This window comes from Crinia signifera, chromosome 3, assembly GCF_055691185.1.
Source record: "Crinia signifera chromosome 3, ASM5569118v1, whole genome shotgun sequence".
Taxonomy (NCBI): Eukaryota; Metazoa; Chordata; class Amphibia; order Anura; family Myobatrachidae; genus Crinia; species Crinia signifera.
This window is the reverse complement of record NC_139219.1, coordinates 82162798-82179704: the sequence shown is the minus strand read 5'-3', so window position 1 is coordinate 82179704 and position 16907 is coordinate 82162798. Positions and strand designations below refer to the sequence as shown.

General features: G+C 40.1%; 1 protein-coding gene across 3 annotated transcripts in view; it reads left to right on the top strand.

Moving 5' to 3' along the window:
* Positions 1–16907, top strand: part of RASGRP3 (RAS guanyl releasing protein 3) — a 108438-nt gene that overhangs the window by 76459 nt on the left and 15072 nt on the right. For all 3 annotated transcript variants that reach the window (XM_083176110.1, XM_083176109.1, XM_083176108.1), the window contains 6 exons: positions 853–1000; positions 3923–4096; positions 6470–6586; positions 7010–7285; positions 9716–9793; positions 12158–12271. In XM_083176110.1, the coding sequence (XP_083032236.1) occupies positions 853–1000; positions 3923–4096; positions 6470–6586; positions 7010–7285; positions 9716–9793; positions 12158–12271 (907 nt within the window). The remainder of the gene's footprint in view (positions 1–852; positions 1001–3922; positions 4097–6469; positions 6587–7009; positions 7286–9715; positions 9794–12157; positions 12272–16907) is intronic.

Here is a 16907-nt window from a genome sequence, read left to right as displayed (position 1 = left end):
GGACAAATCGGACTGATCCATCCATGCTTCTGCAAACTCAGCAGCCAAAAGGTGGTATATTTACCATTTTATATTTTGAGCTAAATGAGTGGCCGACTTTGCAGATATGTCCCGGTGCCTATGGAAAGTCTTGCCGAGTTTGGCCGATGGTCTGTTGATTTGTACATGTGTTTTCTGATCAGATGATTTTACTGTTTAGAAAATTTCATATGTGGCATTCGTAGCCATTCCATTTTAGTAAATTTACCCTAACTGTCATTCATCTAGTACAGTCTATGAAATGACAGCAGCTGATGGGCAACTTCTAAATTTGATCTATAAGGTTTGATACACCATCCCTGAAAATTTTTGCAATTGAAAAATATATATTTAAAGTTATACTTGTCACACCTGACTACATTTCCAGTATCCACAAAATATTTCATTGGTAAAGGCAATATGAACTCTTGTGATCAAAATGATTCCGCACAATTGTAATTAAAACATCTAAAGTATAATAACTATGTAATTTATATCAAGAACAATTACCTTTAGCTGCTTATCAGGGTTTTGTCAATTCCCATTATAAAAGTTACCCAGGCTTATTTCCTAACAAAATTTTCCCTATTGCAATATAATTATTTTTGTTGACCAAATTCAACAAATTTTATTTTACTGTCAATTTTATTGACAGTAATGTCAATAAAAAATAAAATAAAGTTGTACAAGAAGACCATCGCATATGGAAAGTAAGGTGATGAGAGTAGGAAAGCTCATGTACATATATGTAAATAGAAGCAACAACAATAAGAGCACTGTTTATTGTTTGCTGTATTTTGTGGTGACAGTTTGTGTTGTCGCTTTTGTTTGCAGCCCATCTTATGACTGGATGCGAAGAGTCACACAGAGAAAAAAAACATCAAAGAAGGGGAAGGTTTGCCTTCTGTTTGACCATCTGGAGCCTGTAGAACTGGCAGAACACCTAACATTTCTGGAGTATAAAGCCTTCCGAAGGATATCTGTAAGCATTATTGTTTTTTGTTTTTTTTTGATAGGCCAATCATTTTTATTTTTCAAAGATTAAATGCACAGTTTCAAATTATATTATTTGTTAAAAGTCTAAGTCTAAAGCCTTTAGAGTTTTAATATTCCAAGTCACGAGGGCAATATTTAAATTCTTATTTAGGTACTTGTTTCCTAGCACGGCCACAATCTTATGGATCGGGTACCTTTAAGTTAAGGTACACGATCCACACGATGGACCCGATTTCCTTTGAAATCAGGTCCATTTTGCCGGCTAAGGCACAATATCGGGGGCATCGCGTCGGTCGGGACCATTAACATTGGTCCCGACGCGACCGACGCGATGCCCCCGATTTCCCCATAGGCTTCAATGTTAAAATATTTTTTAACATTGAAATCGTGAGGATCGCGTCGGTCTTGTGCCATTATAATGGCACAAGATGAGATGGATTTGATTAAGTCCATCTCACCTTTAAAAAAATGTGAAAAATGTGAAATGGGCCAATATGACCCATTTCAAATTATAGATGTCCCCGTCGTCACCCCACGATAGACGCCAACCCGAAGCGTGGCGAGCGCAGCGAGCCCGCGAGGGGCGGCGGTGCGCGTCCTCCGACCTTTTCATTCCCCTACTATCCACTAGGGCGTGGAGTGAGAATAGAATAGTGTGGCGAGCGCAGCGAGCCACCGAGCCCGAAGCGTGGCGAGCGGACACGGATACCTTCACAGGTAAACGCGTCCCTTCGCGGGCTTCACAGGTATCCGCGTCCCCTCGCGGGGCTCGCTATGCTCGCCACGCTTCGGGCTCGGTGGCTCGCTGCGCTCGCCACACTATTCTATTCTCACTCCACGCCCTAGTGGATAGTAGGGGAATGAAAAGGTCGGAGGACGCGCACCGCCGCCCCTCGCGGGCTCGCTGCGCTCGCCACGCTTCGGGTTGGCGTCTATCGCGGGGTGGGGTTTACGTCGTTAAATTTGGGGGTCTAGGGAATATTTTACATTGAATCCAATGTAAAATCGGGTCCCAGGGACCCGATTTACATTTCATTCAATCAAAAAATCGGGTCGAAAATCGGGTCGGTCGCGTCGATCGCATCGCATGCGACCAAATCGCATGCGATGCGATCGACCCGATTTTTCCGACACGGCCACCCCGATGTAAATCGGTGTGGCCGTGCTAGGAAACAAGTACCCTTATTTATTAAAAACCAAAACAAAAGACTAACTTGGAGGGCTGGGGGAAATATATTTGGCTCATCTGTTACAGAGGGACAGGATCATTTAATTCATGTGATATAATAAACAAAGCTATTTGCTGGATCTTATTGTATTATTTATTATGAGAACTTGTATATGAGGCCCAGGAATCTACAGATATACAAAATAACCATCAAATCATGCAAAATGTAAAACATAGGTAAAATAATGCATAGCCAATTGCACATATACAAGGCAATGCTAATGTATCATCTATAACCCATGTAGACAGCCAGCTGCAAATAAGATCACACAAGCCAAGGCTAATGTTGCATCTATAGAACTCATGGATGGGTCATTATTTGGACCTACTGTATGCAGGACACTCTTTAACTGGAGTGACTTTATAACCTTTTGTAGCTTGCATAAAGAAGGAATGTCCAGGTGTTAATCAATATATTTCAGAACACATTTAATAAATGATGGTGCTTAGCCAGAGGCTGACTTGGTCCTCACAGTCAACATTGGAAGAGTTTGTATCAATGTAACCCAAAATAGTATAGGGGTACTTTGAAGGACACAATTATTTTTGTTATTACAAAGAATCCATGGCGCTGTACTGGGAAATTATAGTAGCACTAACCAAAAATACAATAAACTCAGACAGAACAAGAGATCAAACAGTGGTAGTCAGTGAGTCAGTGCCTTTGGAGAACAGACACAAAGGGGGAAACTTACTAAGATCAAATTGGTACGAATGCATGTATTAGTACCCAATCGATGTCAAATAAGGCTGGTAAATAAGCATCAGCTACTTTACTGTCAGCTGAATTTGGCTGATTTGTCATATTTATATACAGCAAGCTCAGACAAATTCTGGTGTACGAATGAATACATCATTGATAGAACTTGGCCGTATATGGCCATGAGTTCTATGGTGGTTTGCTCATTTACTAACAGTCGTATTGCTGAATGCCGGTAATTCAGCAGAAAATAAGTCTGGAAAATATTTCTCATTGAGCCAGTCCTGATTGCAGAAATACAGGAGGGATCAAATGTGGTCCTCCTTTATTTCTTGAACCAGCACAGGTTCTTGGCCCAGTCCTGGTACCCAATATATGGTGGAAAAAAGGAGTACCAAATATATGGTGGAAACATGCATCGGGCTCCAACAGCCACCAGTGCCATGCCACAGCGGGGGGAAACTATTTATATTAGTTCCCCTGGCCAAAACATGACACCCTGGCGGATAAGCCCAGGCTGGGTGCCTGGGGGAGTGGGGACCCCAATAATAAAGGGGTCCCCCCCTCCAGAGGACCCTGGCCTGGGCTGAAACTCGGGGCTGTCCCTGGGTGGTGGACACCGGGTTCATGGCAAATAAAAAGTTCTAGAAATATGGCATGTTTTAGTTTAATACATGTTTATTTGCATACACACAGTACTTGCCAGCAGTACTGTCAGGTGACTATGTTGGTTCAGCAGTACTGTCAGGTGACTATGTTGGTTCAGCAGTACTGTCAGGTGACTATGTTGGTTCAGCAGTACTGTCAGGTGACTATGTTGGTTCACTAAACTTTTAAGAACTTTCAGTCTAGAGACATAAGGAACAAAAAAAAGAAACCTGGTACTAGTCAGCAGCAGTAATCATATTTATTGAAGAATATATTTGATAAGTGATCTTTATTTCCTATATTATACATAATGGATTTGTTTTTTTCCCCAGTTTACAGATTACCAAAGTTATGTAATCCATGGGTGCTTAGTCGACAATCCAACCTTGGAGAGGTCCATAGCTCTGTTCAATGGAATCTCTAAGTGGGTGCAACTCATGGTTCTTAGCAAACCAACTCCACAACAAAGAGCAGAAGTTATTACAAAATATATAAATGTTTCTGAGGTAAAGTTACATTTTAGTGTTCTTTACACCTAATTTACACATGTGTTTTCTCAATTAATAAATTGTCTTTTCCATTCCATCTTCATATCATATTTGCTCAATTTATTGTTTAGGCCTCATATACACATTTCTGTCAATCCGGCATTGATGCGGGATGGTCCAAAAGGTAATCTAAGTGATTACAACTGCACAAATACAATTTCTAGCAAATGTTCACTGGGTTTCCAACACATACATCATTGACAGCAGTGTTTAGAAGTATTATTCATTTATAATATACAATGAAGTTTTATGGAAGTGATTATTAAGATTCTGATTCTGACTAGCTCATAACTCAGATTTTCTGTCAGCTGTGGACGGATGCGAGTAACTGAGTTGCATGGCTCTCTGTAACTGTACCACCCTGTGTATGCCAGAGCACCTGTAGCTACTACTATTGGCACATACACCTACCCTATGCTTGAAATATGATTTCGGTCTTGCCTGCGATTCAGAATTAGTACAGGGCCAGCAACAGAAATCTCGGGGCCTGGTACATTGACATCTCTGGGGTCCCCCAACCCCGCCCCCTTAAGCAATGGATTTTTATTACATTGCAAATTGAATTATAATTAAAAAAAAAACATATAATTTATCACTGTGTAATGTAATACAAATCTGCTGCCCTACTGCGTAGCACAGTATGCCATATTACCACCTGTACTTTGATATTACATTTACATTGCATAGTGAATACTTCATTACTGTGGTGTCTTCTATACATACAGTAATAACTGCCTGTTTGTTTTGAGTGACAACACTTCCACACTGCCACTTTTACCAATGCACCTTGCTGGTACCACCATCAACGCTTTCCAAATTCCAGTTTCCAGACCACACTGCCTGTGTTTCTCCTGCAGTCTTGCTTCTCCTGGGCGGATTGGAGGGTGCCAGATCATGCATTGTGTGGTTTGGTGCATTGCTTGGGGTCACCAAACTCATTAGTACAGGTAGCCGCACAGGTGACCAGGCCCAGGGGGGTTACCAGAGGGGGGTTTGAGTAAGTTCCCTTCCAAGAATCCACGCCGGTGGCTGGCACCTTTATAAACCATTGATATTGTAGATGCTGCACTGCCATAGCCATGCTTACAGCCACCAAGCCCCTCAGACCAGTACTGGTCCCTTTTGACCCCCCTACCCTTCTGTTGCCGGCCTCGCCTAGTTATAATAGACTATGATCTGGGGAAACAATGAGCAGTGGTGTATTCTAATGGAAAACTGCTTAGGGTCTAGGACAAAAGGGGTGCATAAAGATTCAGACAACAAACTTTTAGTACCTTTTGACATTCGTGTGCCAAAACATATTTCCGTAACTAGATACCCTCCCTGGGGTTGTGCTGTGAACAAAAACAACAATTTTATTGCAACATGCGCTAGAGGCAATACTGTCCAGCATCCTGCAAATCAGGATGAATGTGACTGGAGACAGTCCCTTAAATCATGACTTTCCTGCCAAAATCGGAATGGTTTTAAGGTTTGGTTAACATTTATGTTGCTAATAATTATAATTTCTAATAATTCATTTACAAAGAGCAGTTAATGCATAGCGCCTTGGTTTTGCACTGCTGTGCCTAAATCATCTGCCCCAGAACCTTGAAGTGACATACCGTACTGTGTACTGTGCAGAATTATTGGAGATGTCACATCAAACTTCAATCTAATCCAAAAGTTTATTTCAATAAAATAATTTTTCTGTTATTCAGAAGAAATACTGCTCCATTAAACTTCATTAAAGGCCTTTGTGTGGCATGTGTGTGAGTGTGAACATTTTTATTATATTTCTTTGAGAGCACTTGGAAATGCACTTCTCTGATAAGGTGCAGCATGGAGGCTCCCACTGAAAGTATAGGATGTGGCCCAAAGACCACCAGCTCTGAGCTGGTGCAAAACTGAAGTCACATTGCAGATTGGAAGTGGCCACGTATTTGTTCACATGGTAAGGAACACAGAATGCCCATTATTTATTATACTGTACCCCAATATAATCACCTTTGCCACCAAATGAGATCTTATTTCTGCACTGCTCTGCAACATTTGTTAAACTGTTGCACCTACTCTGTACTTGATTAGCAATGCCTTCACTCCGCTCCCGCTGGCAGCGCAAACTTCTTCACCACTGCAAATACCTTTACTACATAACCAATGTTTCCTGGAGTTATCTAGACAAAATCTAGTTACCAAACCCAAATCCAGGCGCATGGCACACCCAATATTTTTATTTGCTTGATCCACACCTAACAATCCAGAGATGGCAGTCATTTTTGCTTTTAATTGCATGCTAATCAGACAATGAACATTTGTAAAGTAAATTAAATATGGTTTGTTTCACTGCAGAAATTACTGGAAATTCAAAACTTTAATACACTGATGTCGGTGGTTGGAGGACTTAGCCATAGCTCTATCTCTCGTCTTAAAGACACTCACGCACATCTCAGTACTGATGTTACAAAGGTACGTGGTAGTAGAATGTTAAAAATTAGAGAAAAAAACATGTTACCCAAGAATTTACATACTGTAGGTTGTGAGGCACTGTGGCATCCATTCATTAGATTGGATATACATGTTCACTTATTTTTTGTCTGTGGCATGTTCCATTCATGCCGTGTACATGTAGCCTGAAGCAACCTAATGATCAGAGTCCAGTTCCACTGTGTCCAAATGTAAAACCCACTACATGCTTTTTTTTTCTCAGATTAATTCACTTCCATGGGGATAATATACAAACAATTAGGGCCATGGTGGGAATCAAACCCATGACCTCAGCACTGTGAGGCAGTAATGCTAACCATTATGCTGTTCATGCTGCCCATACATTACAATATATTATTTAAATATTCAGTACCCATTAAATGCATTTTTTTCCTGGTCTTCTAGGTGTGGGATGAAATGACTGAGCTGGTCTCGTCTAATGGAAACTACTGTAATTATCGTAAAGCCTTTGCAGAGTGTGAAGGTTTCAAAATTCCTATTCTTGGTGTTCATTTGAAAGACTTAATAGCTGTACATGTTGTTTTTCCTGACTGGATAGAGGACAATAAAGTAAATACTATTAAAATGCAGCAGTTATACGTCACCCTGAATGAGCTGGTTTCACTACAGACTTCCTCACATCACTTTGAAACAAGTATGGATTTAGTTAACCTCTTAACGGTATGTATTTTATTTTATAATAAATATATCATGTTAAAAAAGATGTCCTATTATAATCTACTCAGATGTTTACTAACTTAAAATGTAAATATCTTAAGCAATAAAAAAGGTTTAAACTAAAAATAAACTGTGTATAAGTGTGATTTTTATATTATCTTTTGAGCAAAGCTTTAGTCACCTTTGATGTTTTCTTAAGAAGTCCGCTCTCAAGTTTGGCTATATTGTATCATATTCCTTTTTTAAACAGAATATACGGTACCTGTAATATACCATTATCTTCAAAGCCAAGGAACTACTAATATTGTGTGCTACTACACAATATTTCTTTTAAATGTATACATGGGGGGAAATTTACTAATATGGAAAACCTAGTTTTTCGTATTAGTATTTTCCCTACGACTGCATACGACTGTTTCAGTCGTATGCAAAGTCGTGTTCCGGAGGGGAATGTACAAAGCAGTCAGATACAGTACGACTGCTTTGTAACCCTCCGATGGTGTAACCATTCGTATTAGCTGGCCGTATATACGGCCGCTAATACGAATTAGTAGAGGCAGTCTGCACGGATCAGTCAGATCCGTGCAGGCTGCAAGGTGTAAAAAAAAATAGAAAATTAAATAAAATAAAAAAAACAGCGTGGGGTCCCCCCCACAGCCGTAACCAGCACCAGGCTGAAGGAGCCAGGGTCGGTAATAAAAAATCAGGGAACCCGACAAATAGGGGTTCCCTGATTTTTAACAACCAGCCCCAGGCTCCAGGTCCGGGGCTGGTTCCCAAAATACGGGGGACAAAATGACTAGGGGTCCCCCGTATTTAAAGAACCAGCCCCAGGCCAAACCAGCCAGCAGGGTAATGCCACAGCCGGGGGGGAGACTTTTTATACAAGTCCCCCCGGCCAAAGCATTAACCCTCTGACCAGTCAGCCTGGCCAGGGGCCCTGGGGGAGTGGGGACCCCCCCAATAAAGGGGTCCCCCCCTCCAGGACTTACCTGACATCAAGGTGTATTTTCCTGTCATATATTATATTATCTATCTATCTGTGGGGAGGACCGGCACTCAATCCTTGCTTTGGTGTGATGCTCCGGTGCCTTCCAGTGTATGTAAACAGTCCAGGAAATGATGGCGGCACTCGGAGGCTTAGACAAATATTTATTTTATAATGAAGGCATAATACGGTGCAAACAAAATAACTGACGTCTCGGGGACTAGCCCCGTTTTCAAGGTGCAGGAGTGACACTGTCATTTCCTGGACAATATATATATATATATATATTTATATATATATATATATATATATATATATATTAAAAAAACAACAAGTATTGCGCTATTCAGTCATTCAGCAGCAACTCCAATAAATCTCTCCTGTTAGTGAGAGACAGATATGGATACAGAAAAGATGGGATATTGGAGTGCGCTAGGTTCTTATACCTCCCAAATCCATTGTGCAAAACAATTAAAATAACAAGTTTAACTCCATCTGTCCGATATGCGGATGTGTTTCCAATAAATCTGTCAAATCCGTTGTGAAATGTAATAGTTAAAGAAGAAGCATACCCAGCGCGTTTCGTCAACCCGACTTCATCAGAGGCATTTAACCACGATACGGATCTTTAACACAAGATCCCGGATGGACTTTTTGTAGTATATATAGTTAAAAGACCAGATTGGACTGTTGTCACTAGGAGTATTTGTATGTGGTCACAGTGGGACTCACTTCTAAATCCTAGGGGAATGGTTGTTATAGGATAAACATTAACCACAGTACTGTATATCTGGAAACAGCTTCTCTCATCAAAAGGCAGGTCACTTACATTTACCCCTAGAGAGAGAATGGCTGAAGATGAATAGAAGCTAAAGCAGTAGTTACTTCTTGTACATGTCATATAAACGTATATTTACATTTGGAAAGTTTTAAGCTGGGTACACACCATATGATATTTCTACTGATTTTGCCAATTACGACAGGTTGGAAGTCAAGAATACATTGCCAGTGTGGGTCATGCGGGGAATGCAGCATGGCTCCCAACTCCACCTTTGCCGCCGCTTGTCATTTAGTGCAGGGGTAGCCAACTTCAGTCCTTGAGAGCTACCAAAAGTTAATGTTTTCCATGTCTCCTCACAGAATCACAAGTTAAGTATTTAGCTCCACCTGCGGATCTTTTAAAATGTGTCAGTCAGTAATGAGTATACCTGTGTACCTGCAAGGTGAGCTGGAAAACATGAACTGTTGGTAGCTCTTGAGGACTGGAGTTGGCTACCCCTGGTTTAATGTGTACCGAGTATTAGTTTGTTTTTTCCTTTAATGTTTTTGATATGACTATCAATTACGCTTGATTTGTGAATTATAAGTGTTTTCTGTCTGCTAAAAAATTGAGTTCATAAATTTGTTCTCTACATCATTTACCATGATATTTATTTACTTTACAGCTATCTCTTGATTTGTATCACACAGAAGATGATATTTATAAACTGTCACTGGTACTTGAACCTAGGAACCCAAAATCGGTAGGAAATGGCTCTAGACAAATACAATATCATACATTTTGTTATATAATTTGTTGTTAATTCACATGTGTTCTCTTGTTGAATATTAGTATACTTTTGACATCTTATAACTAAATGTTTAGAATCTGTAGTCTACTGGAATATTGCCATAAATTTGACAGGGAAAAGACAGATTGTATAGAGGAAACGGTTGATGGAAAATTTCAAGATTCTGTTTTAGTCACACAAAAATAACTCTGAATATCAATATCTGATATATTAAAGGAGGATGAAAAATGAAATGCAAATACATTGCTTATATAAAAGAGCTATTAATAATTCACCATGCATAAATGCAAACATTTCATGAGATAACCAAAATTTAAGAAATTTGAGATACAATTAAAGTTGTTAGAGATAAAGTGAATTGTAGAAGATTTTCTTTTTGTCATGTAAATCCTAATTTTTCTCTGTACGTCTATTGAAGGACACAGACAGCGGGCCTCTCTCAGTCAGATATGGCTGATAACAGAGAACAATAGCTTGCACTCCGCTGCATAGAAAATGTTAATACAATGCCACACATCTCACTTTCTGTCAAGGTATGGGAATGTTTATATATTTGTGACTAGTAAAAGTAGCTCTTTTATATAAGGCAATTTACAGTAGACATTAAGTAATGAGTTGGGTTTATGTAGCAGTAAGAACTTGCTGCTTAATATATCACAGACTTCATATGGATATATTTATTTCTAGAAATTATACTTAAAACAGGGTTAATTCTTCACTGAGATGAATGATCATATACTAAGCTAAGGGAATATTTATAAAACGGAAACACGATTGGGGGGTACTGTACTTTAGATGTATCAAAGGTGGAGACATATTAAGTGGAGAGAGATAAAGTACCAAACAATCAGCTACTGTCTGTCATTTTACAGAATGTGCTTGAAAAATTTCAGAAAAACTTTATTTGTTTCCAAGCTTTTAACAATCTCCTAATCTGATAGTTTCCATGGCTAGGATGAAATTCACTGCCACTGCAATATTCTTAGATCTTACCTAATGTTCTGCGCGCATTGCTATTTCCTTCTGTTATGCTAATGCCTCTTGTTCCATCGACTCAACACATGGCATAACATCAGATTAATAAATTATTCTAAACAGCTCCATGCTGTCCACCCAAATCCATCGAAGCGATGGCCATGAAGTGATTCTGGAACAGCCGGGTCAAGGAACTTTGTGGTCAGTAACATCACTAATTTTCACTTGCAGCCACAGAGGTGCGCAGGAAAACTAGTGAGGGTACTTAACTGTATTCCACCATGCCTGTAATCTCTATGGTTACAATGATGTGAATAGATGAGCTGTTTGTGTACTGTCCTTATATCAATGCAAAGAAAATGTGATGACCATTATTGATGTAAAAAATGTAACCAACATTTCTTTGAAGAAATCAACAAATATAATGAACAACATTTTGCTAATAGGACATCCCATCTACATGCTTATATCAGCATAGTACAGTTCAGTATTGTAATTGATGCAAACATTGGACTGATATTGCTGCTTAGTATGAGTACTGGATGAAAAGTCCATTGCTAAACTGTATCTTGGTTATAATGTAGTAGCCTGATCATTTGCAGTATGACTGAGAAAACTGCACTCATGTTGACGGTGGTCATTTCCAGACCACTTTTTACCTGCTTTATGTCAAGAAGCCTGATAATAATAACCTAATGTTTAATAACTGTGTCCTTTAGTCACAGACACTGTGTTATTGGTACACCTCTTCAAAATCAGTACATGTACTTAAAACCGTTTGAGTCTTACAATTCCAATGTTAAACTAGGCTCAGGCCAGTTCAGTGGGACACGCTGCACCACAAGGAGCCTGTACAAAAGCCCCTATGTGACTGCCCAGTAGTGGCGGGGCCTCAGCTACCAGGTCCTACTGCATGCTGCGGTGGGACAGATGGATTTTGGGGAGAACACACACACTGTACTGCACCGTGTTTTCACTGAGTACCGGTCAGCAGTGGCCGGATCCTGTTCTGCAGGACCCAGCCACAAAGCTGTGTGTGACCCCCCTTCCTTTTTATGGCCAAGCAGGTCCCATTTAGGTTGGCTGCTATGTGTGGGATGAAAGGTTCTGGTTGGGCACAGCTGTGTTTAAAACAGTGATTGGAAATCGAAGGTGTTGAACATTTTCTATTCTAGATGTAAGTGTGGCAAATAGTACAGTATATACACCACATATGACTTGTAACTATAAAGACCAACCATTAATTTAAACCAAATGCCATTTATAAATGATTATCTGTATAAATGCTTAACACTGATAAACACTAAATACCAAATTCCGTAATTATCTATTTATACACAGCCAACATCACCTACAACTCCTAATAAGACAGATGCACCACTTGACTGGGCTTCCGGAGTGACTACAAAGCCTGACCCTACAATTATTAATAAGCATATACGGAAGCTGGTTGAGGTAAGATGACTATTTTCTTTGCATTAACTATTAATCTTCTTATACAACTGCTTTATGTTATTAGTAAGTATATATATATATATATATATATATATATATATATATTAAGTAATTAAGGTTGAAAAAAGATGTTAGTCGAGTTCAACCTACTGACTTGAGTAAGTCATATCTATAGGATTCCCTAAGTGGCCAAAAATGTATCCAGATTTGATTTAAATTCAGTTGCTGTAACCACCCCCACCGGAAATGAGTTCCAGAATTTTACTGCTCTAATGGTGAAGAATCCTCTTCTTATTTCTGTACAGTTTATTTTCCTCAAGCCTCAGTACATGCCGCATGTCCTAAGTATAGGCCTGTTGAAAAATCATCTCCCAGTTCCTTATGATTTCCAATCCTGTTATTGAATATACTAATCATATCACCTCTCAACCTTCATTTCTGCAGTGAAAACATACAGCCTGGTTAACCTGTCTTTGTATTCTAGTGATTTGAGACCTTTTACTACTGTAGCTTAGACACCCTTCTCTCTACCTGTTCCAATTCATTTATGTCCTTTATAAGGTGAGGTGCCCAGAACTGAACACAGTATTCCAAGTGTGGTCGCACAAATGCCTTGTAAAGAGGCACTATCACATTGGCATCCCTTCAATCTATACCCCTTTTAATGCATGCCAGTGTCTGTACAGCCGAATTCCCTATAATAACTCAATTTAACCTATAAGTAGCTTGTTTATTTTTGTTCCCATAATTAATTACTATCAACGTTAAACTGCATTTTCCACCTCTCTGCCCACCTTTCCAGTTTAAGTAAGTCACTTTGTAGTCTATACACATCTGCTCCTGAGTTGATTTCCTTAGTCAATTTGGTGTCATCTGCAAATATTGCAATTTGACTCACTATGTCACTTCCTATATCATTAATGAATATATTAAACTATGTGCATCCCAATATTGAACCTGGAGGGACTCCACTTTGGGCCTTACCCCAGCTGGAATGTATGCCATTTACCACCACTCTCTGTTCCTGATTGTGCAACCGGTTTCTAATCCAATTACAAATTTGATCTACTAGCCCTAAATTACTTAGTTTATGGATACCCTTTTATGAGGCATCATGTCAAAAGCCTTAGCGAAATCAAGCAGTATTACATCAACAGATTTTCCTAAGTCCAGCCCCCTCCTGATTTCCTCATAGAAGCAAATTAAATAGTAGTCTGACATGATCTATTTTTGACGAACCCATGGTGAACCTTACTTATCACCTTCTCCTGTTCTAAGAAATTTGGGATATTCTTATTATTCCTTCTAATATTTTCCCCACATTGTATATAAGGTTGACCGGTCTATAATTTTCAGGGTTAGTTTTGCTACTTTTCATCCATATTGGTACTATGTTAGCTATGCACCAGTCTCTTGGTACCATTCCAAGTTTATTGGTTCCTTGAATATCAGATATAATGGTAGTGCTATGACAGAATTCTTTTAGTATCCCAGGGGGTATTTCATCCGGCCAGGAGATTTGTTACTATTTAGGTTCTGTAATCTATTTTTGACTATTTCCTCACTCAAATATACAGGTTGGGAGCAATCAAGAGCTGAGTATTTAATCTGTGGGAGATCTTCTGAAGATTCTTCCCTTGTAAATACCGAAGCCAAATATTCATTAAATATATCCACTTTCTTTTTTTCCTTCTATTACCAGGGTACACTGCTTATTTTTTAGGGGGCCAATATTCTCCTTCCTTAACCATTTACCGTTTATATAACTGTTGATTTGTTTGAGATTAGATTTGCTATCTGCGGCTATTTTACTTTCAGTCTCTAATTTAGCCATCTTGATAGAAATGCTAAATTATAGTTACAAATGTATAAATGGATGCAACTTAATGCATACATACTGTACCTAAATTTACATTTATGTTTACAGTTTGTTGATCCTTAACTAAGAGTGGTATTTTAAGCTGTAGCAAATATCACAATGATGCAATCAAAGAATGCACAAAATATTTCTGTACAATATAAGCCAGAATTCTTATTTTTCAGGCACGTTTTATAAGCATAAATGACCTAACATTTTGCAATGTAACATCATTAAAAACCAGATATTTTAGCTTTTGAGCTTTTCTTACAAATAATGGTTCTCATTTTAGTTGAAAACACAAAAAAATAGATTTGGCTCCTTAGTCTCCCCTTCAGGTGTGTCTCGGGATGTCGTGTGATATATTCAAACACACAACCCCGGGACACACAATGAAGGGAAAATATTGCCTCTTAATAAAGTGTCACCTGCTGCTCTCAATTGAGGACCTCTGTGACCCCCAGTACTACACTAATACACGTAAAATATACAAAATATTTAGAGAGCGCACATGTGACACGAAATATTTAATATAGTTCAAAAAGTATTAATATATTCCACACACAATAAACAGACAATGCTAATATTAATAAAAAACAATATTAGCAACCTTAGCTGTTTAGTATATCTGACCAGCCCAATTAGTCTTTAGCCTCATATGATGGAAAGGTAGGTGTAAGCATTAACACTCTTAAGCTTGAATGCGCTGCTGGTGATGAAGTCTAAGGAACATCGGCCCTTATTCTGATTGAGTAGGATGGCTCCGAATGCGGACGGACGGCCGATGGTTGGTGTTTGCGCATGTGGAGAGGCGTATCTGCGTATGTGCGAACGCCTCACATGTCCGAACAAGGGTGAGATCTGTGCAGAAAATGATCGTACGGAACCATCCGAGCAGGGGGTGGAGAGGGGCGTGAAGGGCTGATTTTGCTCATTACCATATGCGTACGCGCCGTGTTTCATGGGTGTTCCCATAAAAATGCTGGGCGTACGTATGGTAATCCGGCCGTGACGCACGTGTGGGGGGCGGACATATGACATAGCCGGATGCCAGCTGCCCGCCATATCCCTGCTTTTGCACTGAGAAATGCCCGAGTGGTCTGGAGCACTTGGTGCTGCCTGACCACTCGGTCCAGCATTCAATGGTCGTCGACCATCAAATGATGGGGGAGGTTCACATGAAAAATCCACTCGCGGTCCGTTCGGTCGCCGTCTTACCGCATTCGGACGGTGTGAGCGATACGTACGGAAGGCGGGGATAAGAACACTCGGTTCCTGTCCGAAAATACACATCCTTCCGATTCAACTAGAATAAGGGCCATTCAGACTATTTTGCTCTGTTTGTTTCAAACAAAACAGAGCAAAATAGTCTGGATGTTCCTTAGACTTCATCACTAGCAGCGCATTCAAGCTTAAGAGTGTTAATGCTTACACCTACCAAAATACATAACTCCCAACTTTGTTAGCTCAGCATGCGGGACGCTGCTGCTGCCCGGCGCGCCGAAATTTTCGAGGGGCGTGGTCTAATTTGGGGCGTGGCCTATACTCGCAGCTCTACCGCGAGGCCACCCCCCCCTTTTGCCACTATGGGGCATGACCCAGAGGCTCTGTGAGCCTCTAGCCATGCCCCCAGCCCCCTGGCTGCGGGAATAGACGCTGTGCGCATGCGCAGAGCGTTTATTCCCCGCTGCTTAGCAGCTGACAGGGGGGACTCCCAACAGCCCCCCCACACCACGGGACACTGCCGCCCGCGGGTGGGACAGCGGGACAGGCCCTGATAATCGGGACTGTCCCGCTAAAATCGGGACTGTTGGGAGGTATGAAAATATGAGGCTAAAGGCTAATTGGGCTGATCAGATATACTAAACAGCTAAGGTTGCTGATATTTGTCCACTGTTTTTTTATGTTTTTTTTATTAAAATTACCATTGTCTGATAGACGTTTTATTTATCATTGTGTTTATTGTTTGTGGAATATATTAATACATTTTGAACTATATTAAATATTTAGTGTCACATGTGCGCTCATTTTAGTTGACTCGGCCCCAGGCGAATTCGGAACGGGCACCGATTTAAAGCACTGTGCATGCACATATTTGCATATGCGCATCAGCAGGGCTTCTGTGCGTCCGCCTTCAGTGACTTGCATAGTCGCCATGTTGTTCACACAGGGGGTGCAGGATGGAGGCGGGCTGTGGCGTACCCACAGGAAACACTGGGCATCCCCATGTGAATGCAGATGCCATTCTAGGACCCAGATTCTGCAAATCTAGGTCAGTCAAGACTGACTTAGATTTGCAAACAGGGTAAAAATCGTTTGAGTTTGTATCTCATCCGCCATTGGCATCAATTCCAGAATTCCAACACAATTGTGTGTCTCCGCTCCAGGGACTCCAACGGCTCCTGCTGTACCATCAAGCACTAGTGAGTGGTGAGACTAAAGCATTGGATGATAATAATAATGCCCTAGTGTCATTTATAGCAACGAGACAAAATCTCGTTTTATGTGATTTTTTTATTAATTTGATCAATGCATATTATGATTGACATCATGTTCTGAATATTTACATCCTACTAGTTTAATAGAAAAAAATAAAAAAATATATTCCTTGGTGTTTTAATTCCTCAATTCCTCCTAAAAATACTAGTGTTGTGGTTTCTTGTTTATTGTTTGTTTATATTAATAAGAGTTACTCCCCCACCCAACACAGCAGCTTGGCAACTGGACTCTCAGTGCCTGTACTTCCCCATAGGGGATTTTTGCCTATTTAACAAATGA